Source organism: Lichenostomus cassidix, chromosome 17 (assembly GCF_008360975.1).
Source record: "Lichenostomus cassidix isolate B80296 chromosome 17, HeHo_3.0, whole genome shotgun sequence".
Lineage (NCBI taxonomy): Eukaryota > Metazoa > Chordata > Aves > Passeriformes > Meliphagidae > Lichenostomus > Lichenostomus cassidix.
In genome coordinates, this window is record NC_139497.1 from 9,487,427 (window position 1) to 9,514,039 (window position 26,613).

The window sequence follows — 26,613 nt, forward strand, 5'->3', positions numbered from 1 at the left end:
AAATGCAGACCATGTGGAAGGCTGGGCAGGCATTGGAAGGAGCTGCTCAGGACACTGGTGGAGTCCCCGCCCCTGTAGGTGCCCAAGGGACACCTGGCCGCGGCACTCAGTGCTCTGGGCTGGTGACAAGGTGGGATCGGTCGCAGGCTGGACTGGGTGATCCCAGAGGGATCTTTTCCACCCCGAACGATTCTGGGATCCTATGGCCAGGCGAGACGGTCCTCCGGCCGCCAGGGGGCGCGCGAGCGCGGCGGGCAGAGCACTAGGGTAGTGGCGGGGCGCTCTGGCCGCGCCTCTCGCGGGTGCCGGCGGTCACGTGACCCGGCGGTGAGGCAGCGATGGCGGCAGCGAGCGGTAAGCGGGATTGGCGGGGTGGGGATGGCTGTGGGACCCGCTGTGGGACCCTGGGGCTGCCCCGGGCACCGCGGCTCGGGGTGCTCCTCGGGAGGGCTCGGGAGCAGGCGGTGCCCGGAGCTGTGTCGTGTCCGGCGCGGAGCAGGCGCTGCCCGCGCTCACTGTCGCTGCTCTCCCCAGGTGTCGGGCCGGTGCCCGAGAGCCGTGAGCCAAAATCCCGGCAGGGCCGACTCAGCCCTTCATCCTTCCGGGGGTCTGGGCCCTCGGGCACAGCACGGCGCTGTTCTGGATGAGGAGAGGGTAAAGAAGACGAGGAGCTTGGAAGCTGTGTGACCCTGGTAGGGGGACCCTGCCGTGACGCGAGAGAGAAGAAAGAAGAGAATAGTGGTGATGAGGGAAAGGGAGGACTGAGAGGCAGAGCTGCACTGTGAAGACGAGCGGAGATTTGTCACAGGCATTGCCAGGGGAGGCTCCTGGCAGGCTCAGGCTGTGGCAGGGGTGACAGCCCCAGCACAAAGAGCAAACGATGCAGGACAGCGAGTTCCAGAGCTGCAGTTCAGCTGCTGCCTCCTCTGTGCCTTGTTCCAGTGCCGGCTGGGCTGCAGGGCTGGCTGCTGAGAACCTGTCAGAGAGCCAGACAAGCCTGCCAGATATCTGGCGACAGCTCTGTCCCTCAGGGCCAGGCAGCATCTGCAGGAGCCCACCCACATCCTGGCCCATCCACAGAGCCGGGCTCACTGCTCCCTCACCGTGCTCCTGAGTGTGTTTTCCCAGACTAAATAAAACATCTCTTCCTTCCACACTCCCACCTTGTCTTGTTACAGTGCCCAGAAGGATTTGTGTGTCCAGAATGTTTTGAAAACTGGGGCTTCTTCCGGAGCTGTGTTGCTTCATTTTAATTACATTTGTTAGTGAAATCAGGGGGTTGGGTTTATTTTGCTGTCATTACCCAAACAGCTGCAGACTGGGAAACACCCAAGGAGATTCCTGTGCCCTTCCTCACCCCGACTGTGTGGCTGCTCCCCAGGCAGAGCTGGTGCCTGCAGAGAGCAGTGGGGATGCAGGATTTGGTGTCCATGGATGCTCACTGCCTGCAGGGTGGGTGCTGGCCCAGGTACTTACAGACCTTTCAGTAATTTAATAAATAAAAATTACATCATGTTAGCCATGGCCAAGTGCCAAAGGCTTTTATTGTTGCTGGCTGCTGAGTTTGATGTGTCTTCACTAAGGCAACTTTCCACTTCTGAAAGCTGTTCAGTCCATTTAACAAATGGATCCTTCATCTTCTAACCCCTGGTAGGATTCTTTGCCTGCTCACTGTCTGCCCTTCAGCCTTCATGTCTTTTATCTGTTTTCTTGGGGGAAAACTGATGATTTCCCACTATCCCCATGACTGGCTGGAATAGAGAAAGGGGAGGTGGAACAAGGGGATGAGGAAGTGCTCAGCAAAGAGTTGAACATGTTCATCAATGCATATCTTGCTGCAGGCACCTTGTCCTTCTGCTTTTTCATCTTTAAATCTCCTTTTGTTTCTGTCTCTGATGTCTTGCCCTTGACTGCTGTCCTGTATCTCCCTGTTGTAGCTCCTCACAGTCAACTTCCCTTCTTGCTCAATCCTCTGAATTCTGGCTCTTTCCTCCCCTCCTGGGAGCTGAGTCTGAGGAACATTTCAATAATCTGAACTGGTTAAAAAAGCAGAAATTGGCATGGCAGGGAAAGAACCATGTATTGGAGATGAGTTTGTAGCCACCTCCTGCTGTGGCTCGTGGCCTGTTCTAGTGAGTGGTGTGACAGCAGGACAGTGACTCAGGATGTCTGTGCCTCCCTGTTTCTGAGTGAAAGGAATGGAGGTTGCTTGGATGAATTAGACTGAAGTTATATTTTGCTTTTACATGAAGGATTTATCTCCATAAAGATTTCATGGAGTTTTTGGCAGAGGTCTCCCTGCTCAGGGAACATCCCTGCCTGGATCCTGTGGGTACCTGCTTTCCAGGAGAATTTGAGACCAGTTTGCAGCCAGAGCTGGCAGAGAACCAGCATTTTGTGTACAGCACCTGAGCTTCTCTGAGCCTTGCATTAACTGTTGTGTAGCTATGCCAGTTACTGCTGAGCTGATGAAATAGTCACTCTCGTGTTGATTTTTAAATTGCATAGAAAAACTGTGTTTAAAAAGTCACTGCAAACGTTTAAAATGTTACTCCCTGTCCAGGGCTTGCTGTTGCCTTCCTGCTCTTCTCTCATCTGCTCCCATTCTTATCTCCAAGGCAGATCCCTGTGTCAGGTTCCTCTGGGAGCCTCTGGTCACCTGCAGCCCCAGCTCAAACTCTCTGCATTGTCCATTTGTGCCCCTTGCTCTTCTGCAGCCACAGATAAATCCCTTTTTCTCATTAATTTCCTTGCTAAACTGGCCCCCATCTCCTTTCCTTCATCCCAGCTGGTACCATCTCATTACCAGCTGCTCTTCCCATTCCTTGTCCAGCCTCAGCTTTGTGCCTTTCCCTCAAAATCTGCCTTTTTCTCCCCTGCTGGATCAGAGCCCTGCCCCAGAGCTGGTGTCTGTTCCCCTGCACCCACCTGCACTTCTGATTCCACCAGGCATCTTCCTGCACCCACTCTTTCCCAGGTTCAGCTTCTCTTCCCTTTACACTTGAACCAGCTGGAATCCTTGCTTTCATCCGGATTCAGAATCCTGAATTCTGGTTTGAGGGTAGAGCATCCAATCTGGCCTGGAGACAGCCAGCCTAGCAGAAGCTCTGGAGTGCCCAGAGTTACAGTTTTTCTGAAATTAGGTTCTTTTAGCTCTGCAGGCAGATGTTAGACTATTGGAAATTGATTTGGCTGTATAAACCTGTTCAAAATCTGTCTTTAAACTATTATTTCAGCAGAACCTTTTCATTGTGTGATTAAAATGGGGAAAGTGTTCTTGATGAAGCTGCTGCTGCCCGGAAAGCAAATGAATCAAGAGTTTTGTTAACTTAAGGCAACCCCTGAAGCTGAGAAGTAAATTCCAGCTTGGACATCCCAGTTCTGGCCCCTGTGAAATGGCTGGGCTGAACTGTGGGACATCCCAGAGGAGGCTCTGCTGCACCCAGAGTCAGCAAGTCCCTGTACTTAGGTCTGCATCAGGAGATTTATTCTCACCTGCCCTGGAAGGGGAAGGCAGTTGTGTTGCTCTCAGGATTAGTTTTTCACATTTTTGTCCTAACTTTATTCTAGAAAATTTTACAGTTCCTTACTGTTGTGCTAGAATTGACTTTGAGTTTAAATAGTTTGGGTTTTATCCCTGGTGCTTGATCTCTAGATACAACTTTTGAATTCCTAGAGTGGATCCTGCATTTCCCTGCTCCCTCAGTAGCCTTTCTCTGTACTTGCTCCAGGGCTGACCCAACCAACCCCTCTCAGACCACAGCAGGGCTCGAGTGGCTCATGTTCACACTTCCTGTGGAGCTGTGCTGGAATCTGTCTGTGTGATGCAGCTAAGAAAAAACAATTGCTGACACAATTCTTTTTAATTTCCCCACACTTATTAGATCCCAATTCTGCAGTCCAAGCTCCCCAGCAAGCACAGACTCCAGGATCCCTCAGCCTTTCTGTGCACTGACCATCTGTGCCCCTGGACAGAGCCAGAGGCAGGACTGAAGATGCCTCTCTTCTCCAGGAAGAAGAAACCCAGCGATGATGCTCGGAAGCGCCTTGAGTACCAAATGTGCCTGGTAAGCACTGCCAGGGTCATTTCTGTCCTCTGTGCCTGGTCCTGGCTCCAGGTGACTTGGTACATCCCCTGCATGACCAGTAACCACATTCCATGAGCAGGAATCATGTTCCTGATCTCACCAAGACAGCAGGTTTTCTTCCTAATGTACATCAGGGATTTCCTGCCTTCCTGTCTCCCACCCACATGTTCCCATTGTGCCACTTCACCCTTCTCTCTGTGGTTCCATGGGACATCCTCCACCCCACCCACCTCCTGCCAGCCAAACAAGAAAGATACTGGGGGGCTGGAGCATGTCCAGGGAAGGGAAGAGAGCTGGGAGGGGGCTGGAGCACCAGGAGCGGCTGAGGGAGCTGGGAAAGGGGCTCAGCCTGGAGGAAAAAAAACTCAGGGGGACCTTGTGGCTCTGCACAGCTCCCTGACAGGAGGGGGCAGCCAGGGGAGGGTCAGACTGTGCTCCCAGGGAACAGGGACAGGAGGAGAGGAAACTGCTTTGAGTTGTGGCAGGGGAGGTTTAGGTTGGATTTTGGGAAATTCTTTTCCATGAAAAGGGGTGTCAGACATTGGCACAGACTGCTCAGGGCTGTGATGGGGTCACCATCCCTGAAAGTGATCCAGAGATGTGTAAATGTGGCACTTGGGGACATGGGGTTAGTGGGGTCTGTCCAGGTTCATCACTGTTAGCAGCTGCACTGGATGTACTTGATTTGAGCATGGAAAACTACTTTGGAACAGAATCATAGAATCCCAGACTGGTTTGGATGGAAGGGACCTTCAAGCTCATCCAGTGCCACCCCTGCCATGGCAGGGATACCTTCCACTATCCCAGGCTGCTCCAAGCCCTGTCCAGCTTGGCCTTGGACACTGCCAGGGATGAGGAGTCCACAACCTCTCTGGGTGAGGTGCAGCAAGAGGTGCTGTATCTCTGCAGGGTCTGATTCTCTGGATGTGTCTGTTCCCTCTCCAGGCAAAAGAAGCTGGTGCTGATGACACCCTTGACATATCCAAATGTGAACTCTCAGAGGTATGTCCTCTACAACTTCCAGACTTGACTCACTGTTCTGATTCTTCTGTCTGCTTCCTGGTACCAGCTGTCAGATTTACTCTCATGTCTGAGCCTTGAGACAGAAATTATTACTGTTCCTCTGTCTCCTGAGCTTTCAGCTGGGGCCTTCTTCCCCTTTTTTTTTTGGTGGAACTTTGCATGTCCTGCTTGATGCTTCAGCACCATTTCTACCCTGGGAATCCTCTAGTTTGACAAAGTGAGAAGGGCAGAGTGGTCTCATACTCTCCACCAGTACCTTGGTAGGACCCTGTTTTGGGACCTCATGGCTAAATTTTGCTGGTCCTGAGGGAATGGTTTATGAAAGGCTGAGTATTTCTAATCTTAGAGCTACACAGTCTGCCACCCATGGTTATTTCTCTGTGTGAGTGAGAATCGCTGCTTCCAAGCTGCTGGTTACAGATTGAAATATCATTTCCAGCTTGGCTTCTTTTAAGGCAGCCAACTAAAAGAGAAACAATCTGTCTGCTGGTGTGTGGGCAGGCAGTGACAGAGTGCCAGGCACCCAGAGCAGACACAGCTTTTCATCTCTTCTGCCAGCCTCAGGCAGAAGCCCATTTCTATCTCTTTCAATTTTTATTAATTGTCTCGTGTTTCTAAAATTCTTATCCTGAATACAGGGTGCCTTTGCCAAGCAGGCTCTTGGTGGGGAGATTTGGGACCATCCTGGAGAGGAGAGCTGCCTGCTGTGCAGTGTGAAGTGGCTGTGCTGAGACTTTGGGGTGTTTTGTGCCAAGCTCTGGAGCCAGCAGCATTTTGTGTGTGGGTTTGCAGGCTGTGAGGGACAGTCTGGGTGTGGCAGGGTGACAGACACAGGATGCACCCAGCCAGCTCCACTCAGGGCCACAGCTGATCTGGGATGCCTTGTGGGTTGGAACCATAAAAATCTGTCTTGCTGTTTCATTTTCATTCCTGTTCCAATAAATGAAGTGAGACATCAGTTTGATTTTAAAATTAACTGTGGACAGGAGTTTGGCTGCTGCTGATTCCATGCTGCAGGGAAGGTCACAGTGCCCAGCTGGGCCTGGCAGGGGCAGAACTGGCATCTCCCTTTTCTGCCTGTCCCTCTCGTGGCAATCAGGGACACTCTGTCCTGCCTGGTGCTCACCTTACTCTCTCAGCCCACTGCAGTGTGGTTGTGAGGCTGCCAAACCACAGAGTGCATTTCTGTGATGACTAAACCGAACCTTTGTCTGAATATTAAATCACACAACGCTTGAGTTCCTGCCTGTCTGTTCTGTGACACTGTTGTGTCATGGAGAGCCACTGGAAACTTTAAATGGAAGCTCACTGGGAAGTACTGGGCCAAAACTGGGGGCAGTGATTTTAAGCATCACTTTTATTTTCAGTCAAGTTGTTCACACTTTACAGGTGAACACTGTAGAAGTGCTTAAAAGAGAAGTCTGACATGACTATTTTTTAATTGTTTTTAGGTTCCTTATGGGGCCTTTGCAACTTGCAAAGTCTTGCAAAAAAAGGTAATGTTACAATCAGAAATGAATAAATAATTCTATTATTACACTTGATGTTATTGTTGTGTTTGAAATGACTGTGTGTGGCTGTTTGTGGTGCTCCAGAAGGAGTTTGCTTGTAAGGAATTGGTCCACTTGTAAGATACTGCATAGAGAGCAGTTTGGGTCAGATTAATCTTGTCTGTGTTCTTCAGAGTTAACTTGTGCCAGGAGAGATGAGGGAGTTGTTCCTGTCTGAGCCTATCTAAGGGTATTTCTCATGTGAGGAACTGGGCTCTGGTTTAGATCTCATGTAAAACGTTTGACCTTTTCTGACAATCCATTTCCTGTTTTGGTATTTGATATGATACTGAGTAAGATATTGAGCTCTTATACAGCCTCCCCAGTTCAACCTCAACAAGTGTGCTTGTTCTGCTGTCTCTTGTGTTTATGTGTCAATGAGATTTGTCCTCCCCAGGTGCTGATTATTCATACAAATAATCTGACATCTTTAGTTCCAAAGTCCTGCAGCCTCCTGAGTCTCATAACTGTGAAGGTAATGGTGATTCTTAACAGTTAACTGCAGCCTTATTTCCTTGGATTTGAGCTGCATTAAAACACATCAGCCTAAATAAATTCCTTCTGGCTGACTGGTTTTGCCAGGAATCAGTACCAAGGTGTGACACCTGCCTTTTCTTGGCCTACCAAGATCCATTTCTTCCCTGCCCTGGTGGGTCAGTGGAATGGGAAGGAAGCTGCTGATGGGTGTGATGGGGCTGTATCACCCTCGTGCTGGGATTCCCCAAGATGCAGAGTCATTCCAGCAGCTCCCCACAGAAGGAGGGAATTCTCAAGGTCAATCCCACTCTCTCCCTGCACTGCTGTTGGAGCAGTTCAGCTTCCAAGGAGCAATTCACCTTATTGATCCTGCAGAAAGTCCTTCTGCCAGGCTGGCTCCAAGGGGATGATTTATCTTGGCTCATCCAGTTTCGTGGGACAGCTCCCTCAGTGCCACTGCTCTCCCTTGTCTTTTGTTTGTTACTGATGCTTGAGTTTCCAAAAGACCTCCAAGTATTAAATACCCAAGTCTCCTTGAAAACTTGAGCTGCTTTTCAAAGCCTCATTGGAAGCAAAGTAACTTTCATTGTGAGATAATTCATGAATTTCATTCCCAGCCTTGTTTGGTGACATCATCTGCTTTTCCAGGTTCTAGACCTGCATGACAACCAGCTGGCATCACTTCCTGCTGATATTGGTCAGCTGACAGCACTTCAGGTAAAAGATTTGCAGCTGCATCCCAGATGTTTGTGCAGGGCATGTTTGGGGGCAGCAGGGATACAGAATTACTGCTGTTTGGTTCATAATTAATCACAGTTTCCATGATGGTACCATAATATCAGATCTATCACATCAGCCTGACTGTTGATGTTGAACTGGCTGGTTGGAGAAAGAGCAGGAAAAGAGGAGGAAAGGAGCAGGAGAAGAGCAGGAAAAGCCAGGCTTGGTGATGTACTCCCAGCTTGGTGCTACCCAAGTATCTCCCACTGCCAAGCAGATGCTCTGGGCAAGCAGGGTCTGCTATCTCCCAAAACACTCAGGTTTTGCCATTCTCCCTGGTGTGGTTATGTTGAGAAACCATAGCAGTGTGTCTAAGGGCACACATTGGGGTCTCTCTGCTTGAGGGGCAGCTTTAGGTTTAGCCTGTGAGAGCTGGAGCTGGGGAGTGCTGCCCTGGACACTCTGCTTCCCAGTTAATCCATCTGGATTCAGCATCAGGTGGTGGTGAGCAGGGCTTCTCACCTGACATACCCTTTATCCAGGGCTGGTGGAAAATACATTCTTTTTGACCCAGAAAGTATTGTCTAAAACCAATTTCAAGTTGTCCCTCTGGGCCTGAAAGTAGTTCCAGCAACACAGATGTGTAGAAGACCTGAGACTTGGATGAATATATTGAATATCTTTTCTGTTAATACCTTAGGTCCTAAATCTTGAAAGGAATCTTTTAAAAAGCCTTCCACAATCTATAGGAGACCTTGCCCAGCTCCAGGTCCTCAATGTGAAAGGTATGGAATGGGATTGCTCTGGGCAAAGCACATTTATTGTCTGGTCATGTTGAGCTGCATTAGCAATTATTCCTATCAACCAAGGCAAGCACCACATAGTTTACACTCTGAAAGCTGAGGAAGAGCACAAGGAAGGTTTGAATTCAAATAGTTGGCAAGGCAGGAGGAATGTTCAAGGCAGAATAAGCCTCAGTCCATAGGCTGTTCATATAGCTCATTGACCTTCTCAAAAGAAGCCCTCCAGTAAAGCAAGCAGAGCACTCAGCCAGATAAAGCAAATTACAGGTGGGTCCCCCAACACCCAGAGCTGGGTCCTGTGAGCTTGTGGATCCCCACCAGGTTTGTACAACCCAATCACAAAGGTCAAACCTCTTTTCCAGACTCCTGGGCATTTTCCAGGTATGCAGTGCCATAAATCTGGGAGAAAAAGGAGATTTAGTTACATGGAGCTGTTGTTGAGACAGAGAAGGAAATGGAAGGTGAGGAACTTGGAAGGACAGCTCAGGTCATTGCCTGTCTGTCTGCAGCACGTGGGCTCTGAGCCCTGGGTGTGCAATCCCACCCTCAGTCCCCTTCCTCTCCTCCCTGGGACTTAGACCAAAGGGGAGAAGAGTCCATGTTACAAATACCTCATAGAGAGCACAGATCCAGCCTGCAGCAGTGACCTCAGCTGAGAAGGAGATTTGGATCCCAAACTGCCCTTGGTGGGCAGTGACATCCCTTGAGTCCTTGTGGAAATGAGCCATGCAGGTGGTTATGGATTGGTGTTGGAGCAGATGAGCGTGCTGGGCCCTGTTTTGGAAAGGTTCCATGGTGCTAACTGCCTTTTCTGTCTGCAGATAACAAGCTGAGGGAGCTGCCCGGCACCGTGAGTGGCCTGCGGAGCCTGCGGGCTCTGGATGTCAGCGGCAACGAGCTGCGGGAGCTGCCGCGGCTGCTGGCTCACATCCGCACCCTGCAGGTAGCCAGCCCTGCCCGCCCAGCCCTCCCCAGCCTGCTGCCCTCGCCTGGGAGCAAACCCAGCACAGGAGGGCAATGGTTAGGGTCTGGGCAGGATGTGCTGCGAGGGATTGTAACAGGGCTGTTCACAGTGTCCAGAATAACATGTGTGTACCTGCTCTGCTCTTTCCTGATCACTTTCTGCTGTGGTTTAATCATGACAAAAGCAATCCACAGGAGTGAACCCCTGGATTTTACCTGGCAGGGCTGTCTCTGAGAGCACAACCTGTGCCTCTGTCACCCTGGCAGATTTCTAACTCATTGTCAGCTTCCGTGGGTTTCTGTCTCTCTGGAGTGTACATTCAGAATGGGAAAAGCATCAAGATTTTTATGGATGTGTTACCTTCTGGCTGCCAGACCTGTCAGTACTAAATGGTACAAGTGTGAGGCAACAGGACTGACTCAGACACCAGCAGGAACATGTCAATAAATGCTCTCCTGTCTCACATAAAAATTTGGCTTCACTTCTCTTGTGGACAGCCTGAATTGAGGGATCTGTGCAGCTTTTCCCCCTGTGCTTGCTAAAGTGCTTCCTTTCTAGGCCTCTCTACTATGCCTTTCTCTACAAAAGGCAACATCAGGTCCTTTTGGTGACCACAGTAGGACAAAAAGAGTGGCTCTTGCTCTCATTCTTTATGGGACTCCTCTCCATGCCCATATCACCCCTCCTTCCATGCTGAAGGGCTCAGCTCTCTGACATGGAGTAGGGAATGTCTGCAGCTGAGAAGTGCTCTGACCTCTGGTACCTAAACATGAAGTGCCAATCTCTGCATGAGGGGAATGTTCCAGAAGCTCCCAAATAAGGGACAGTGGAGTCACCTCTGAAAGGTGTCAGATACCCAGCAGAGATTTAGTACAGCTTCATATTTATGTCAGGATTTAGGATAACGAGAAGTTATCACTCCATAAGTGGAATTTTGGAAAGCTGCAAGGAGAGCTGGAGGTGGGCTCTGTCTGGGCCATCAGAATAACCTGGAGCTCTGTGTGTTCTCTTTTGGAGACGCTGACCCTGGATGCCTCTTCCATGACCTACCCATCCCCTGACATCTGCAGTGCTGGTACAGAGGCCATCCAGCAGTTCCTCTGCAAGGGTAAGCAGGAGCACCTGTGCTGTGCTGGGAGATGACATTTCTGAAGGACAGGCATTGTGTGGGCTCTGCTCAGGCTGGTTCCTGATGCTCTGTACACCTGGTTACTTGTCTTTGTTGGCAAACAGCACAACCTGAGTCCTTCCCTGAGCCCCTGTCACACTGAAATGTAGAATGGTTTGTTAAAAATCAGAATGACTGTGACTGAGTCAGACTGTCTCAGTGACCATGAGAAGTCAGTGCATCTCCTGTGGTTATTTGGATTTTCTCCTGTGGGAGGATTAGGCATTGTCCAGATATCACTGCCTTGGGCCAAGGAGAGAGACTCAGGGGTCACTCGAGGTCCCTTCTGCCCTCATTTTCTCTGAGGAAGGACCTGGGCCCTGCAGGTTGTTATGAGAATGGTGAAACCAGATGGAAAATTCAAATGACAAGGAAATTTACTGTGAGTTTGTAGATTCTGTGTTTAGTACAGACAGGGAACTTTGGTGGAGGTTTTATGCAGGGTAGTGCCTTACAAGGCATAGTCAGAACTTACCTGGGTCTGGGCAGTAACACCTGCAGCCCTGCAGAAGTCACCACACCTTCACCTGCGTGCAGGATGTGTTTGTCTGAACAGATCCTTGTCCTGCTGGCAATGGAGTGGTGCCACTTCCTCCCAGAGCTCCTTGTCCATCCTGCCCAAGCTGGAGGAGCCCTGCAGGCACTCCTTGGTGTGTGGGCAGAGGGAGCCCAGCTGGAAGCAGTCCCACACACCACCCAGCCCTCAGCCACGCTGCCAAGGAGGTCTTTAAGCCCTGAATGTTGTTATTTTGTGTCTGGTGTCTTCCAGAGTGTGGAATTGCATACTACCCTCCCTCAGAGTATCTGCTCCCCACACTGGAGAGTGATGCAGGCGGAACTTCAGTGGATGGGGTGGACAGGACAGTGGATAAGTACCTGGAGGAGAAGAGCGAGTGGCAGGTGAGGCTCCCCTGCATGAGTGGGATTTGTCTCTGTCCTCCATCACAGCACTTGGCACATCTTCCCTCATCACCTTCCCCTCCATGAGATGTGTCTTTTGGGATCAAGGGAGCATCCAGGCATAGCAGGGGGTGTGTGGGTGGCTCACCTCCTTCCTGAGCTGGAGATGGTGTCACCACGCTGGCTCCTGGAAGACACATCCCAAAGAACTGTCTCCATCCTTGAAAGCAATGATGCAGCCAAGGGACAGGGGTGACAGTGGGATATGGAGTGTGCAGTGTGTGATGTGTGTTTTTGGGGGGACAGCAAACTGCTGAAGAGCCTCGTGATTCCCAGCCAAGTGCTAGACATGTTCACCTTACTTGAGATGGGGGAGGCTGGGCCAATAATTGTGTTAATTGTGCTAATTCCTGTGCTCTTTGGCAAGTACAGAGTCAATGCCTTTGTCCCTGGAGAAGCCTGGGTGACTGGACTTTGGGCGTGTGTTCCTGGGCCTTTGGTTGGTGTCTTCACTCAGTTAGGGGAAGATGTAATGAGGGCTTATAGTATCTACAAAAAAGTCCTTCTGGGAGTTAATGTCTGCTGATATTGCTTATTTTTCAGAACAAATTCTTGGATTATGAGAAGAGGAAGGTAAGGATGAGTGACTGCAAATGCTTTGTCTGCAGCATGGGTCTGCTTCTGGTTTCTGTTTTCCATCTTTTTATCTGGTTTATTTATTCCATCTTTTTATTCTGTTTTCCGTCTTTTTATCTTTTTGTCTTTTCTCATTCCCCTCACCTGGCTGCACTTCTAGTTTGTTCTTTTTATTTCCCTGATCTCTGTCTCTTTCCCTGTGCAAGGCTCACTTTGAAATAACCAGAAGTTCCTGCCAGGCAGTGCCTCACTGCCTTTGGCTTGAGCTGCTCAGAGCTGGCTGCTTCCTTCAGACAAGGGAGCCCTGTTGCTGTGTGGAACTGAACCCAACCTGCATTTTGGGCTTCCCTCCACATGTTTATATTGGCTGTTTTGTTATCAGTCCATGCCTAGGGACTTCAGCTTCACAACATAAAAGAGTTTGGAGACTCTTACAAGGAGAGCAGCAGCTTTTGCTTCACAGTTTTTGAGTTCCTAAGGAGCAAACATTTCCTTCCCGTAGACAAGCCTCCTGTTAGCATTTGGCTTCCCTTCCTCTCTGCCAGGGGGTTATTGTGCCTTGCTTTACCTTTTTGCTAGAATATGTTCTTGCTTGGGAAGGAGATTCCTGTCATCCATCTTCCTTCTTATTCCTCTCAGGAAAAAAAAACTCAGGAGAAGCTGGAGTTTGAGCGACGCCTGAACATGGGGCAGCGAGAACAGGCTCTGCTCGCGCAGCAGCTCAACAGCCACAAGGATGAGATCCTGCAGACTGTGAGGGAGGTGAGTGTCCCGGGCAGGGCCCATCCAGGACATCCACTGCCTTCCCCAAACCCACCCCTTTCTCCTGGCTTCCCTCTGCTCTGGGCAGGAGCAGCAGAGGCTGGAGGAGGGTCTGTCAAAGCACCAGCGCTATTTGGAGGAGGAGAGGCTGAAGCTGCTGCAGCAGGTGAAGGACACAGAGCAGGGCATTGCCAGCCGGATCCAGAAGCTGCTGGAGGACAACCAGAGGTGAGGGCCCAGGGGGTCTTGCCCTGATTTATTTTTGTCACATTGTTTTGAGTGGTTCATTTCACCTCTGAGTGTTTTGGGCCTGATCAGGATTGATGTCTGGAGGAGCTGCCTTAGCTCCTGGGCTGCCAAAGACCCATTTAAAGCACGTGGAATTTGCACATTAAAAAACCTGCTTCACACCTGTGTGATGTTGGAATTTTGCAGTGCTGTGGAAGAAATTCAAATTTCTCATGGAAGATGCAAGTTTGAAGGATTTTAAGGTGCCACTGCCTATATCTGCTGGGTCTCCATGTGGGCTGGTGCTGATGGAAGGTGCCCAGCCTGCTGAGAGCTGTTCTGCTGTGCCTCACAGCAAAGTTGTTTTCTCTCAGCCACGTGGGAGGATTGTTGGGGTTGTCCTGTGCAGGGCCAGGAGTGGCATGATGCTTGTGGGTCCCTTCCAAGTCAGGATATTTTGTGACTCCATGCTTCTGCCCTCCGGAGGACCAGGATGTCCTGCTCAACTTGATGAAAACATCTTGTTTTATCTTTTATTTTTTAGGCAAAAACGAAGTTCAGACATTCTGAAGTCCTTGGAGAATGAGAGGTGAGACTCCTTGAAAGAAGCTTGTCTGGAAAAGGGGCAAAAAACTGGGAAGAGGGCTGGGAGCTTCCTTTCAAAATCACCAGTCTGAAATCTGCTTAGAATCCACCCAAAGTCAGGTGAGGTTCATCTCATGCCTGCAGCTGACTCTGGTCACTGTTGGAGGCAAGACACTGGACTAGATGTGCCTGTCCACCCAGTCTGGCACACCCAGTGACAGGGTGATTTTACCTCTTTGTCATCTCTGAATGGTCCTTGATAAGGAGTTGGGGAACAAAAATCTATATTCCAGTATCAAGGTCCACCAGAGATCCTCCATGTGCTGGCAAGCGAGGCAGTTCTGAAGGTGGTCCAGGAATGTATCCAGGCTGGGAGGAGTAAGTGAGAAGCAAGTCTGCCGTTCTGCCAACACTGAGCTAACTCTGCCACCAAGAGTGACTGTCCCCAGCTCTGCCCTGCCTGTGAGCTGTCCCCTCCCTTCAGCCAAATGTGCTGTGGCCCAGTAAACTGGGTGAAAATCATCCGTTTGTCAGATTGTTCCCCAGCCACACCACCTCCTGATGTGTTAAATGGTGGAATGTGCTGGAACAAGGACAGGGTGGTGAGGAGGGAGGCCAGGCTGCTGCTTGCAGTGGCACTGCTCACTTGGGCCAGCTGTGAAGGGCTCATCCAGGAGAAAGGAAAGCCAAGGAAGGGTCTGGCACTGTTTGGTGAGAACATGTGCATGTTGTGTCAATGTTCTGTCTCTCAGGAAGATCAACTTCCCTGTCTGAAGCCATTGTCCCCATGGTTTTGAGCAAAATTTATGTTGTCTCCCATAAATTTAGAGGTTCCTCACCAAAAAATCCCTGAGGCTTTGGTGTCTCAAAAAGGCCAGCTTTCCTGAGTAGGGTGAACCTGCCCAGCCTTGAGGCTCTGAGCTGGGTGGGTGGAGGAGAAGGCCGTGTTGGAAGGAGTGGCTGAAATGTTGTTGTTTGTTGGCAGAATCAGGATGGAACAGCTGATGGCAATAACCCAGGAGGAGGCAGAGCAGCTGCGCAGGCGGGAAGTGGCCTGTAAGTCCAGACAGGTCTTTGGGGTGATGAAGTGAAGGCTCTGGAACATCAGGAGCAGCTGAGGGGGCTCAGTCTGGAGGAAAGGAGGCTCAGGGGGGACCTTCTCACTCTCTACAGCTCCCTGACAGGAGGGGGCAGCCAGGGGGGTCAGGCTCTGCTCCCAGGGAACAGGGACAGAACAAAAGGAAACAGCCTCAAGCTGTACTAAGGAAGGCTTAGGTTGGACATTAGCATTTTTTTTCTTCATGGAAAAGGTGATCAGGTATTGGCACAGCTGCCCAGGGCAGTGCTGGAGTCACCATCTCTGGAAGTGTTAAAAAAAAAGTGTGCATGTGACACTTGAGAACATGGCTTAGTGGTGAACATTATGGTGGTGATGATTGGACTTGATCTGAAAGGTCTTTTCCAACCTTAATGATTCAGTGATTCTGTGAAAGACCTGATGCCTCTGGAGATGCACTGGGTATGTGACAACCATGTGGGAGATGCTTCCACCTGCAGCTCTCTGGCTGTACTCAGGAGGTGCAAGCCAAGCTCCCTGGTAGCCCATCAGGTTCATGGTGCTGGGTAGCCATTTCTGTTCATGCTGAGCATGACTAGATCTCTTGGGGTGCAAGGGAAACAGGAGGTGGTGTTCCTTCAGGACTGCCAGAGCCATAGCCTAGCTCTTCTGTTCTCTCTGTGATAGGGAGAGGACCTGAGGGAACAACTGGAGCTGTGTCAGGGGAGGTTGAGGTTTGGTGTAAGGGAAAGCTTCTTCCCCCAGAGTGTGCTGGGCACTGCCCAGGCTCCCCAGGCAATGGGCACAGCCTGAGGCTGCCAGAGCTCCAGGAGTGTTTGGACAGCACTGCCAGGGATGCCCAGGGTGGCATTGTTGGGGTGTCTGTGCAGGGACAGGAGCTGGACTGGGTGATCCTGGTGAGTCCCTTCCTACTTCCCAGGATATTCTGTGATTCTGTGATCTCAGGATTGGTAGGCAATGACTGGGCTCCTGAGCACTGACAAGGTGCAAGCACAGGCAGAGTGGAGTTTTCTCAGCTCTTTTCCCAATAAACAGTCACAGTTCTTGCAGGTGGATGAGTGTGCTCTGAAATGAGTGAAGTGGGAAGAGCAAGAGCAGATTGCAATGGGAGGGGAGTCACTGTTGCTTGCAGTACCTGCAGAGCAGTGGTGGGTGAGTCCTGCTCTGCACAGCCAGGCCAGGCAGGGACTGACAGCCCCTGTGTCCCCTGTGTCCCCAGCTGCCATGCAGCAGATGCTGGCTGAGACCTACAAGAACAAGCTCCTCCAAATGAGCTCCGAGTCTCGTCGGCAGGACCTCGTCAGCCAGGCCTGCTCCAGGTACAGGGGGTGTCTGGTGCTGATGTTCAGTCCCTTTCTTTCCAGCAGTGGAATTCCTGTATGTACACCAGGAACTCCTGGAGCTGCTGGAATGTGGCAGCACAGTTATAACACCACAGGACAGTGCAAATTAAAGTGTGAAAGTCCCTGAAATGAACCACCTTCTAACAACAGCAATATGCATGTTAATCACACTTTGGGAGAACTGTTGCTTTTGTGCACTGTTTATTTAGCTTTATATATTCTGCTAAATATGGAGGATGGGATTGGACCAGTTCTCTTCCTATTTTGTGAGGCACTTCAGTGCCAAATTGTAGCCCAGAGCTCCTTCCCTCACCTTCCAGGCTGCCTCAAGGATGCTGTGTGTGCATAGGTAGTACATAAGTGTTGCTGTACATACTCAGAGCATTCTGGCTCACTGTTTACAACAAGGTGAGAAGTTTTAATCTGACAATGTCTGGCACTGAGCAAGAACAGCCTGGTAAGCCTGTGACCTGCTCAACAGATCCACAGGGGCCTGTGGTGCAGGTTTGGTTTGGATATAGGGAAAGAAATACTAAATTTGTGGCCCTCAGCTGTGTAGTGCCATGGCTCTTCCCCCTATTCAGTAAAAAATTTCTCCTGCTGCATTCCCCATTGCCTGCTTTTCCTCTTGTTTGCCTCAACAGTCCCAGACCTGTCATTAACTCCATGGCACATTTATCTCCTTGCAGCCTAGCTGAGATGGATCAGAAGTTCCAGCAAGTCCTGGCTTGGCAGCAGCTGGATCAGAACAAAGCTGTCGGTCAGATCTTGCAGCAGGTAGGCAAAGGAGCAAACTGCTCATGGGAGTTTGAGGGAAAGCAACAGCATGTGAAAGCAGGATCCAGAGTGGGGCACAGGAGCAGTGGCAGGGCTGCATGCAAAAGTTATTTTATTTAATAATATATGATAAACTATGAGAATATCTGCTATTCTAACAAACTAACTTGGGTGCTTGAAAGAAAACTATTTTTTATCTAGATAGCAAATTTTCACAAAAGACAGAAACACAGACTATGGGAAGCAAAATTGACATGATGATTAAGAGAGGATTTTGAGACAGAAGTCCTGTCTTTTGGCAGGTTTCCTGGGTAACTTGGGACGAATATTTTCAAAGCTCATTTTCAGAGGTGCTGGGCAGCTGTGCCCTGTTGTACAGCCTGGGTGCTCAGTGTGAGGTGGGGTCACACAGAGCATTCCAAATGTGTGTTTGAAGAGCATTAATACTTCTCAGTGTGTCTCTAAGGTGAGTTTTACCTGCTGGGCTCTCAGCTGTGGTCTCAGGATGCTGTTGCTCAGAGCAAGCACCACTCAGGGATTCATAGCTGAGTCCCTGCAAGGCAGCACCTTCTGAGCTCATCAGCAGCTGCATCAACCACCTCACTAAGCAGGATTTTGCCTGTCCCTTAGATTGAGATGCAGAAAGCTGCCTTTGAAGCTCTCCAGGTGAAGAAGGACCTTATGCACAGGCAGATCAGGAACCAGGTGAGTCAGCAACAGAGGAAGGAGCAACCAGCTCCTCAGCTCACCCTGCTGTTTGATGAGACCCTGTGATGAAGAACAAAGTGCTGTGAGCACAGAGCAGGGTCTGAGGACATGGAGAGCTCTGGTATTGCTGAGAGCTGTGGAACAGAGAGTTGGGCAGTGTTGGTTACACTCCACTCTCCCAGCTCCAAGACAGGGAGTGTCAAAGCAGGCTTTAGATTCCTGGAAGTGGTGGCATTGCCATTGCTCCAGGCACCTCAGCACTGGTGGGTGAAGCACTAGAGGACAGCCCTGCACTGGCTCTGGAGGTGATCTGCAGTTGCAACTCCCATTTCCCTCAGGCTGTGTACTTGGCAGGTCTGCTGCTTCCACATGAGTCCATTGCATCTCCATCCAGCACATCAGAGCTGCACCCTGAGCCATAAGTTCACCTTTTCTTTCCCATTTCTCAGCCTGCCTTTCTGAGCTCCATTCCACAGAAGGTGCAGTGATGTAGTCAGGGGGAAGAGCAAGAGCTGGAGGAGAAAGTTCAGTGGATGATGCAGGAAGGTGGGAATTGCAGCAGTGGATGATGCAGGAAGGTGGGTTGCTGGTTTCTGACACACTGCTCCAGAATCTTCCCTCTCCTTATCTGACACAACAGAAAAGTCTAAGGTCAGGATTTGCTGGGTGAACTTAAGGGCTTGGATCTGTTGAGTTCCCCAGTGAGCAGTCTCTGCTGGAAGCCTGTGAACTGTCTGACAGCTCTCCATCATTGCTTGAGCTCATCCATAAGAGCCCTGCATTTTGCTCCCACTTGCTCTGTGAACAAAGGGAGTTTGTTCCTTGCTGCCAAGGCTGGACCTTTCACCCTTGGGACTAATCCCAGGAGCAGAGCTCCAGGGTCAACAGGAGCAGTGTGACCTGGGGACAGTTGGTGGCCTGGCAGAGGGGCGAGCTGGGCTCTCATCTTGGCTTTGCTGTGGGACTTTGGGCAAGTCACTTCACCTCTCTGTGTCTCAGTTGCCCCACCTGCAAGAGCAGGTATTGTTCTGGGATTGCTGCAGCACCTGGAAATGAGGGCACTGTCCCAGGAATCTGAGGTTTGGGCCTTGGTGCTGGGACAGCCTTGGCTCTGCTTTCCAGAGTGGCTGCAAAGGGTTTGGGTGCACAAACTGATTGCAGTGATCTTCTAGACTTGAACAGAAGGTGTTCAGAGTAGAGAGGCAGTGAGGGGGACACAGCTGCTCAGGCAAAGGAAGAGGGACCCTGAGCACACCCATCACTGAAGAGCATGAGCAGCTCCCCTAAACCTCTGGGTGCTCTGCAGTGCCAGCCCTGCAGGGCAGCAGTCAGACCTCATTTTAAAAGGGCATTAATTAAAGTAATTTCAAATGTCAGTAAAAAATGTTTCATCTTCTGTTTAGATTAAATTAATAGAAACAGAGTTATTGCAGCTGACACAGCTGGAGTTAAAGAGGCAAGAACTGGACACAGAGACACTGCAGGTATGTGGGGCTCTGGGGCTGCACCCACCCTCTGCTCTGGGACTGCTCCACTTGCTTCCTTGTTCCTGGCAGTTTCCAGATGGCTTTATCCTTGGAAGGTTCTTCTGCACAGGGGACCACCAACCCCTCTGTGTCCTGGGAATGTGGGAGCATCCCTGCTGCTCCTAAACATGCCTAATCATTCTCAGGGGAGAAACAGGAGCCCTGATAGGGATGGGCAGTTCCAGGTGTGCTGGGTGGGGAAGGATTTTGCAATCCAGTTGTTGGCTGTCCCAAAAACACCTGCCTGCTGTGCATTGCATGTCTTCTTACATTGTGTTGTGTTTTGGTTTTGACTTCATCAGCAGTCACACATTGAGGAATACCAGGTTTAGCTTAAGCAGCTTGGCTTTAAATTTTTGTTATGATGCTTCTGCATCAGTTGTTTTCTTCTGTGTGCCATGTGCCAGGTCAGGTCACCTGTTTAGTCAGCCCAAAATCAGTGACAAACACCCAGAGCAATGACAGAGCAGTGGGAAGGGCTGACTTGAGGCAGAAATGCACCTGTCCTGGATCCTTCAGGTGTGAGGTTTGGGGTGTGCTGCCCGAGCTCACACAGCTCCCCTGTATCACACTGTGGCCTCAGAGGGCAGAGGGTGGGGAACCACCCAGAGTTCAGACCAAGTGTGACCCTGGTGAGCACAGGAGCTGCAGGGCAGTGCAGGAAACAGGGCTCTGCCCAGGTACTCACCTGCAGCTTCAGCATCAGGAGCCAAGGAATAAGGCATGAAAACCTGGATCTCTCTGGATCCCTCCTGCCCTTGGTGCTCTGCAGCCCAAAGGGTCCCTGCTGGGGCTGGAGCAGCTCCCATCTGCCATCAAGTGTCCCTCTCCCCTCTGTGGAGGTCCTGACTCTTCCTGCCTCACCAGGACAGCACATCTCTAGTCACCTGGTGGAGGGTTTGGCCTGGGAGAGACAGCTGTTCCTCTGTTCAACTGGAGCCTTGTCCCTGGGCAGGGTCCAGGTGCTGATTGCAGACTGGACAGGGCTTGGAGCAGCCTGGGATAGTGGAAGGTGTCCCTGCCCATGGCAGGGGGTGGAACAAGATGGGCTTTAAGGTCACCTCCAACCAAACCAGTCTGGGATTCTGTGATCAATGAAGGTTTCCTCAAACTTCAGAGTGTAGCAGAATCCTTGTCCCTCTGTCCATGGGCATCTGAAGTCCTGGTGTCTGATGACCACTGGCCTCTGCCCAGTTATGGGTGAGCTGGGACTGCACCATGCAGAGGTGCCACAGGGTGGGACATTCTTGAGCCAGTTAACTCTCCATTGCTGAGGAGGGGCTGCAGGGACACCTGGCCTTGCCCTGGTGTGCTTGGGGTGAGACCCTATGGAAAGGAAGCTTCCCAAAGGCATGGGGACCTCACCTGTCCTGTTTACCTGCAGGCTTCTAGACCTACTTTCAGGTGTTCTTTCTCTGTTGGACAGAGCTTGGAGCAACATGGGATAGTGGAAGGTGTCCCTGCCCATGGCAGGGGATGGGACAAGATAATCTTCAAGGTCCTTTCCAACCCAAACCAGTCTGGGATTCCATGGTTCTAAGGAGAGGGACTATGAATACTTTTGGCTGAACTTCTGATGGTGTGATGAGGAGCTGCTGCAGCCAGGGTGGGCTGGGGCTGTGTGGGGTGGCAGTGCAGGACTGAAAGGAGTGGGTTCAGCTTTGTTCTGCCCTGCCAGCTGCTAGGAGAGGATCCGAGCTGTGGGGCACAGGGATTCCACACCCTCAGGGACCGGTTTGGGTCTGGCAGGTGCTTTGCTGGGAAGGGGCAGGGTGGCAGCAGGGTGGGGCTGTGGCTGCCAGAGTTCTCCTGTTGCAGGAGTTGGTCACGGAGCAGCGCCGAGCGCTCGGCTGCCTCCTGCAGCAGCTGCTCAAGGAGAAGAAGCAAAGGGAGGAAGAACTGCAGCAAATCCTGGTAATGAAGCCCCTTGTTAAGTGCTGTGAGTGAGGAAGCATTTGGGTTGGCTGCAGGGAGAGTCCATGGGTCAGTGTGGGGGTAGAGGGGAGCAGAGCAGGGCTGTGTCCAGATGCAGAGGCCAATTTAACTCCAGAAAGCTCCCATATACAGCTGGGGGGCACAGCAGCACTCCCTGGTGCAGCACTAGACACTATCATCATCATCAGTGTCCCCTGCTGGAAAGGGAGTGGGCAGCAGGATGAGCTCAAGGGATGGGAGTTGTGGTCTTGCAATCCTGAAGGTCTCTGGACTCTCCTGAGCTTCAGGAGACCAGGCAGTGCCTGGGGCAAGGGGAGCAGGGGAATGCACAGCCCTGCACTGGCTGGGAGGGGTGAAAGTGGGGCCAACCAGCAGCAGACCAGAAATGCCTGTCTCACCCCATCACAGTGCCTAGTTGGGCTCTGCTCAGCCCAGGCTATGGGTTCCCTCCTGCACATCCCTCCATGAACCCCACTGGTGATGTTCCCTCCGGCTCTTGAATGAATGAGTTTGTTTTTCAGCTGGAAATGGAGGCAAAGAGCGAAACCAAACAGGAGAACTACTGGCTGATCCAGTACCAGCGCCTGCTGAACCAGAAGCCCCTCTCCCTGAAACTCCAGGTGCTGCTGCCATTCCTGCTCCCCCTGTGGCTCTGCTCTGCTCTGGGGGCAGTGAGGAAAGCCCCTGAGCTAAGGCTGGGAGCAGGGCACACAGATCCAGGGCTTTCCAGGGATCACACAGATCCAGGGCTTTCCCTGGTGCTCTGAGCTCCCTCACTCCTGCACCATGGAAGGGATGGGGCTGCCCAGGTCCTTGAGGAGCCAACACCTGAGCTGTTCCCAGCAGGAGCTGCTGTCCCACTCCCAAACTGCAGGTCAGGAGCAGAGAACTCTGCGTACCTTCCAGGCAGGGCTTCTTGTTCCAGCTGAACACCCAAAGGGCTCTGCTTGGTTCCCCAAATTCTCCTTCAAACACATCTCAGTGCATTAACTCCTGCCCATTCCTGCCAGGAGCTGGTAAAATCCACCCAGGGTGGGCACAAGGAGATGGATCTGAGCTCTGCCTGTGCTGCAGATCAGCTCGAGTTGGCAAAGCAGAGGCTGCTGAAGACAGGGATTTCCAAAGGGATTGTTTCATGTGTGAGAGGAGACTCAGTGGTGACTGCAGCTCGTCCTGGGGGGCAGCTCTGATCTGTGCTCTTTGTGACAGGGACAGGACCCAGGGAATGGCTGGAGCTGTGCCAGGGGAGTGTCAGGCTGGAGAGCAGGGAAAGGTTCTTCCTCCAGGGAATGGTCACACCCCCGAGGCTGCCAGAGCTCCAGAGGCTTGGACAATGCTGCCAGGGCCAGGGTGGGATTGTTGGGGTGTCTGTGCAAGGCTAGGAGCTGGACTCGATGATCCTGGTGGGTCCCTGCCAGCTCAGGATATTCCGTTATTCCCAAACCTCAACATTTTGAACTGTGCTTATAAAACCCCTGGGGCCAGAGCTGCTCCAGCTGTTGGGCTGCCAGGCTTTGGTGTCCTTGGGAAGAACACCTGGAGCAGGGCAGGGTGGGGATGAGCACACTCCCAGCCCTGCTGCTGTCTGGCCTCAGGCACAGTGTGGGAGCTCAGTCTGTGTTTTGCAGGAGAAGGGTTTGGAGCAGCAGCTGGTGAGCCTCCTGCTCGAGCTCTCTGCTGACCAGTACGTGCCAATCTTTGCTCACCACCAAATATCCTTGGAAATGCTCGGCACCATGACTGCCAGGGACCTGGAGAAGGTACGAGACAGCAGAGCCACAATGGGGGACAACACCAGCAGGGACTGCCCAGCCCTTGCTTGGAATCCAGCTGTGCCTGGTGGGACAAAGATCTGGCTGGTGCTCTGCAGTGTCACCTCCCTCTGTGTGCTGGTGCTCTGCGGTGTCACCTCCCCACAAGGACAGGTGTCTGTGCTGCCCTGCCTGTCCCTGTGAGCACTGGCTCTCCCAGGCATTGCAGGGGCAGCTGCAGCCTGGCTCCATCTTCCAACATCCTCCAGATGCTCGTTGTGTTAGAAGTGGCACCAGGGAATTCCTGGTGCCTGGCATGGTCATGTCTTGTCAGTGAGGCCCAGGAGTTGCACTGTCTGCTTGGGGACATGAGCCTCCTGTCCCCTCCGGGGCCAACAGCCTCCTCTTGCCCCGCAGGTCGGTGTGACAGAGGCTGGTCTGCAGCATGCCATCCTCAGGCGAGCTCAGGAGATCCTGGCTGTAGCCACGACGATCCCAGGTATCCCAAGTTCTTTTCTGCCACATCTTACAGCAAGTACCTGAGCCCGGATCAGGGAGCTCTGTGGTGAGATACCTCCGTGGGTGTGTGAGGAAGGTCGGCAGGGAGGGCAGGCGGAGCTGGGGTGGGGATGGGCAGCACTGCGGGGGCTCAGCGCTGGCTGTGGTTGCAGAGCTGCAGAGGGCAGAGGACACTGAGCTCCCTGCAGCCCCAGAGCCCAGCGCTCCCCGGGAGGAGTCCCCGAGCCCCACAGCCCCGCCGCTGGAATGGGACCAGAAGAAGTCGGAGTGCGTTGTGTGCATGGAGCAGGAGGTGAGACCCACCCAGCCTGGGGCTGGAGCAGGCCGTGCAGGGAGGGTGGGATCCAGCACATGCCCAGCTCTGTGTCCTCAGCCTGGCCCGGGCAATGCCCAATGCCTGAGCTCATCCCGGCAGCTCCCGGGCACAGCCAGAGCTGGGCGGCACAGTGAGGAGGGAGGGAGAGAGGGAGGGCAGCACAGGGATGGGCAGGGCAGGGACAGGCAGGGCTCTGTGTGGCCTTGGGCAGGACCTCTCTGAGCTCCACCTGCCAACCATGGGTAGAACTCGGGGGCTGCTCAGGCCAGCCCTGCCTGTTTCCTTGCCTGTGTCCCATCGTGTCCCTCCCCGTGTCCCACCGGCTGTGCCCGGGGATGCAGATCGAGGTGCAGGCTTTGCCTCCCACGCTGACACACCGCAGGGGATGCCCAGCTCCCCCCGTGCTGGGAGCAGTGTTGGGGGACAGCAGCACTCCCCGTGTCCTCTCTCTGTCTCTCCCCCAGACGCAGATGATCTTCCTGCCCTGTGGCCACGTCTGCTGCTGCCAGGGCTGCTGCGAGCGGCTGCACTCGTGTCCCCTGTGCCGCCAGGACATCGCCCAGCGCATCCGCATCTTCCAGAGCGCCTAGGCGGGGCTGGGCGGCACCGCCCCATTCCCGGGCTGTTCCCCCTGTGCTGCTCCTGCCACTGTTAACAGCTCCTCACCAGCATGGCCAGCACTGCCCTCCCCGTGCCTGGCCCCGCGCTGGCTGCACCGGGCAGTCTCAGCACCCTCCCTGCTCCCCGATGGCTTTTCAGCCTCCCACCTTGAGCTCCTTCCGATGGATCCCCTCCTCCTGCCTGCCCGCCCAGCATCCCTGGGTGCACCTGAGGCTCCTCCTCTCTGCCAGAGGTGTTTGCCTTCAGAAAGGCCCCTGGCTCTGCAGGGACACAGGGAGTGCTTCCAGCAGTGCTGCCCGGAGCTGGGGGAGTTTCCCGTGGGAGGATGCAGCCCGGACGTGCTGTTCTTCCTGCAATGACAGTGCCTTGCACCTCTGTCATGCCAAAGGTCTGCGGCTTCTGGTCTGGAAACCCACAGGAGCGTGTCTGGGGCTGCAGAGGGGCCAGGGCAGAGCCAGGAGCTCCCCAACCCCTAATCCCTGCTCCTGTGGGATGGGAGAGTCTGCAGCCACCCCAGGACTGAAGGGACCTGCTCTGACCAGAGGAGCCCAGTGGGGTCCCTAGTCCCAAAATCAGGTTGAGAGCAGAAAGTGTTGCTGGCACTGGACAGCACTGATGCAGTGCTTGAGCCATGCCCAGCTCAGATCCACAGTGCCTCCATGCATTGGGGTGTGGGGACTTCTCCATTGTCATTAATAAGTAGCAATTCCTGTCTGTCCCTCGTCTCTTGACCCTGAAATATAAAAATGCTGCCATGAGCCCAGCACAGCCCCTCCCCAGGAGCAGCCATTAAACTGCAGCTGGTTTCTGCTGGGGGGTGTTTGTGTTTGCTGTCTCTTCCCTTCTGGAGGGGGGATGGCTGAAAGCCAGGGGCTGTGGAGCAATGCCAGGGCTACCAAGTGCCTGGCTGCCCCAGTGTCACCTCCTCATCCTCTCCCTGTCAAACAGAGAAGAATGTGAGGATCTTGCCTTCTCCCTGGGTGTTGCTCAGTGCAGAGCTGCCTAGGGATGTCCAGGCAGGGGAAACCTTGGACTCTGTGCTTGGCTTGCCTCACATGAGCTGCCCCGTGCAGAGCACCCCTGTGGAACACGTGTGTGACCTCGTGGAGGTGTCCAGTGCCCGCTGCTGTGTGCCACCAGGGTCCTGGGGACGTGCCACAGCAGCACGCTCAGCTCCTCGGGAACATCCTGGGGATGTTTCCAGCCTCTGTTTGCACGTTTTGCTGCTGCTGCACATCACAGCAGGCAGGTCCTGTCCAGGGAAGGGGCAAGGGGACACACCAGGAGCAGCTGGTGCGTGGGATGCAGGAGGGGAGCGCTGGTGGAGGTGCCCGAAAAGGGCAGGAAGGGTCGGGGAGAGAGTCACACACCGGCAGTTCTCTGCTGCCCCTCGCCTCGGCATTCCCCGGGATCGGGGAGAAGGGAGTCAGCCTGGCTGGGGGGATGAGGCACGGCGAGGAGCGGGGAGAGTGGATCGAGCTCTGCAGCGAGGCCCCCTGCGCCCCCTCCCCTGGGGCAGTCAGGGACCACACGGGGACCACACGGGGACCACACGGGGACCACACGGGTCCGGCCGGAGAGCGAGGAGAGTCCTGAGGGCTGCCCTGACACCTGGTCAGCAGCAGCGATGCTGCAACACCCCCTCCATCCCCAGTGTCGCCCCTCCCATCCCCACCGCCCCCTCCATCCCATCCGCTGCCCGCCGGGCCGTGCTGGGGGTGGTAATGGGTGACAGGAGCTCAGGGCAAGGTCCGCTATGGGACAGTGCCTGCAGTGCCAGGCTGCCCTTCATCGCCAGTGCCAGCACAGCCCAAAGAGTGCAGGGACAGACAAAACAAACAGCTACGGGTCAGACAAAACAGCTGGAGCATCACCCAGGAGTCTGGCACTGCCAGCTTGTCCCCACCGAGCAGTGTCATGTGTCACCCCAGGCAGTGCTCGGCTGTTTCAGAAATCCGAGGGAAAAAGAAAAGTAATTAAGTCAAAGCATCTTCGGCCCCAGCCAGCCCCAGCAGTGCCGGGCAGTCGCGGGGGCTTCACCCGGCCTGTGCTCAGTACAAACATCCCCTGTCCATCCCTGGAGCCCTGAGCTGGCCGTGCCGGTTGCTGGCCAGGGCCACCTCCTGCCCCAGGTG

The 26,613-nt window shown here is 53.0% G+C and overlaps 1 protein-coding gene across 3 annotated transcripts; it reads left to right on the forward strand.

Annotated features, from left to right (window-relative positions):
• Positions 1–25,289, forward strand: LRSAM1 (leucine rich repeat and sterile alpha motif containing 1). Of its 3 annotated transcripts, XM_085076440.1 has the most exons (25): positions 2–354; positions 3,885–4,067; positions 5,034–5,090; positions 6,563–6,607; positions 7,059–7,136; positions 7,787–7,855; positions 8,559–8,643; positions 9,483–9,604; positions 10,643–10,733; positions 11,563–11,693; positions 12,297–12,326; positions 12,969–13,091; positions 13,180–13,319; positions 13,864–13,908; positions 14,890–14,960; positions 16,202–16,301; positions 17,015–17,102; positions 17,733–17,807; positions 19,214–19,294; positions 21,155–21,250; positions 21,793–21,891; positions 22,900–23,031; positions 23,440–23,521; positions 23,694–23,833; positions 24,322–25,289. In XM_085076440.1, exons 2-25 carry the CDS (start codon positions 3,996–3,998, stop codon positions 24,445–24,447), a joined length of 2,178 nt encoding a protein of 725 aa, XP_084932566.1. In that variant the 5' UTR covers positions 2–354; positions 3,885–3,995; the 3' UTR covers positions 24,448–25,289. The 3 variants fall into 3 exon arrangements, with proteins under 3 accessions (XP_084932568.1, XP_084932566.1, XP_084932567.1); XM_085076442.1 differs by lacking the exon at positions 19,214–19,294 and having other exon boundaries at positions 1–354; XM_085076441.1 differs by lacking the exon at positions 6,563–6,607.
• Positions 25,290–26,613: the final 1,324 nt, after the last annotated feature.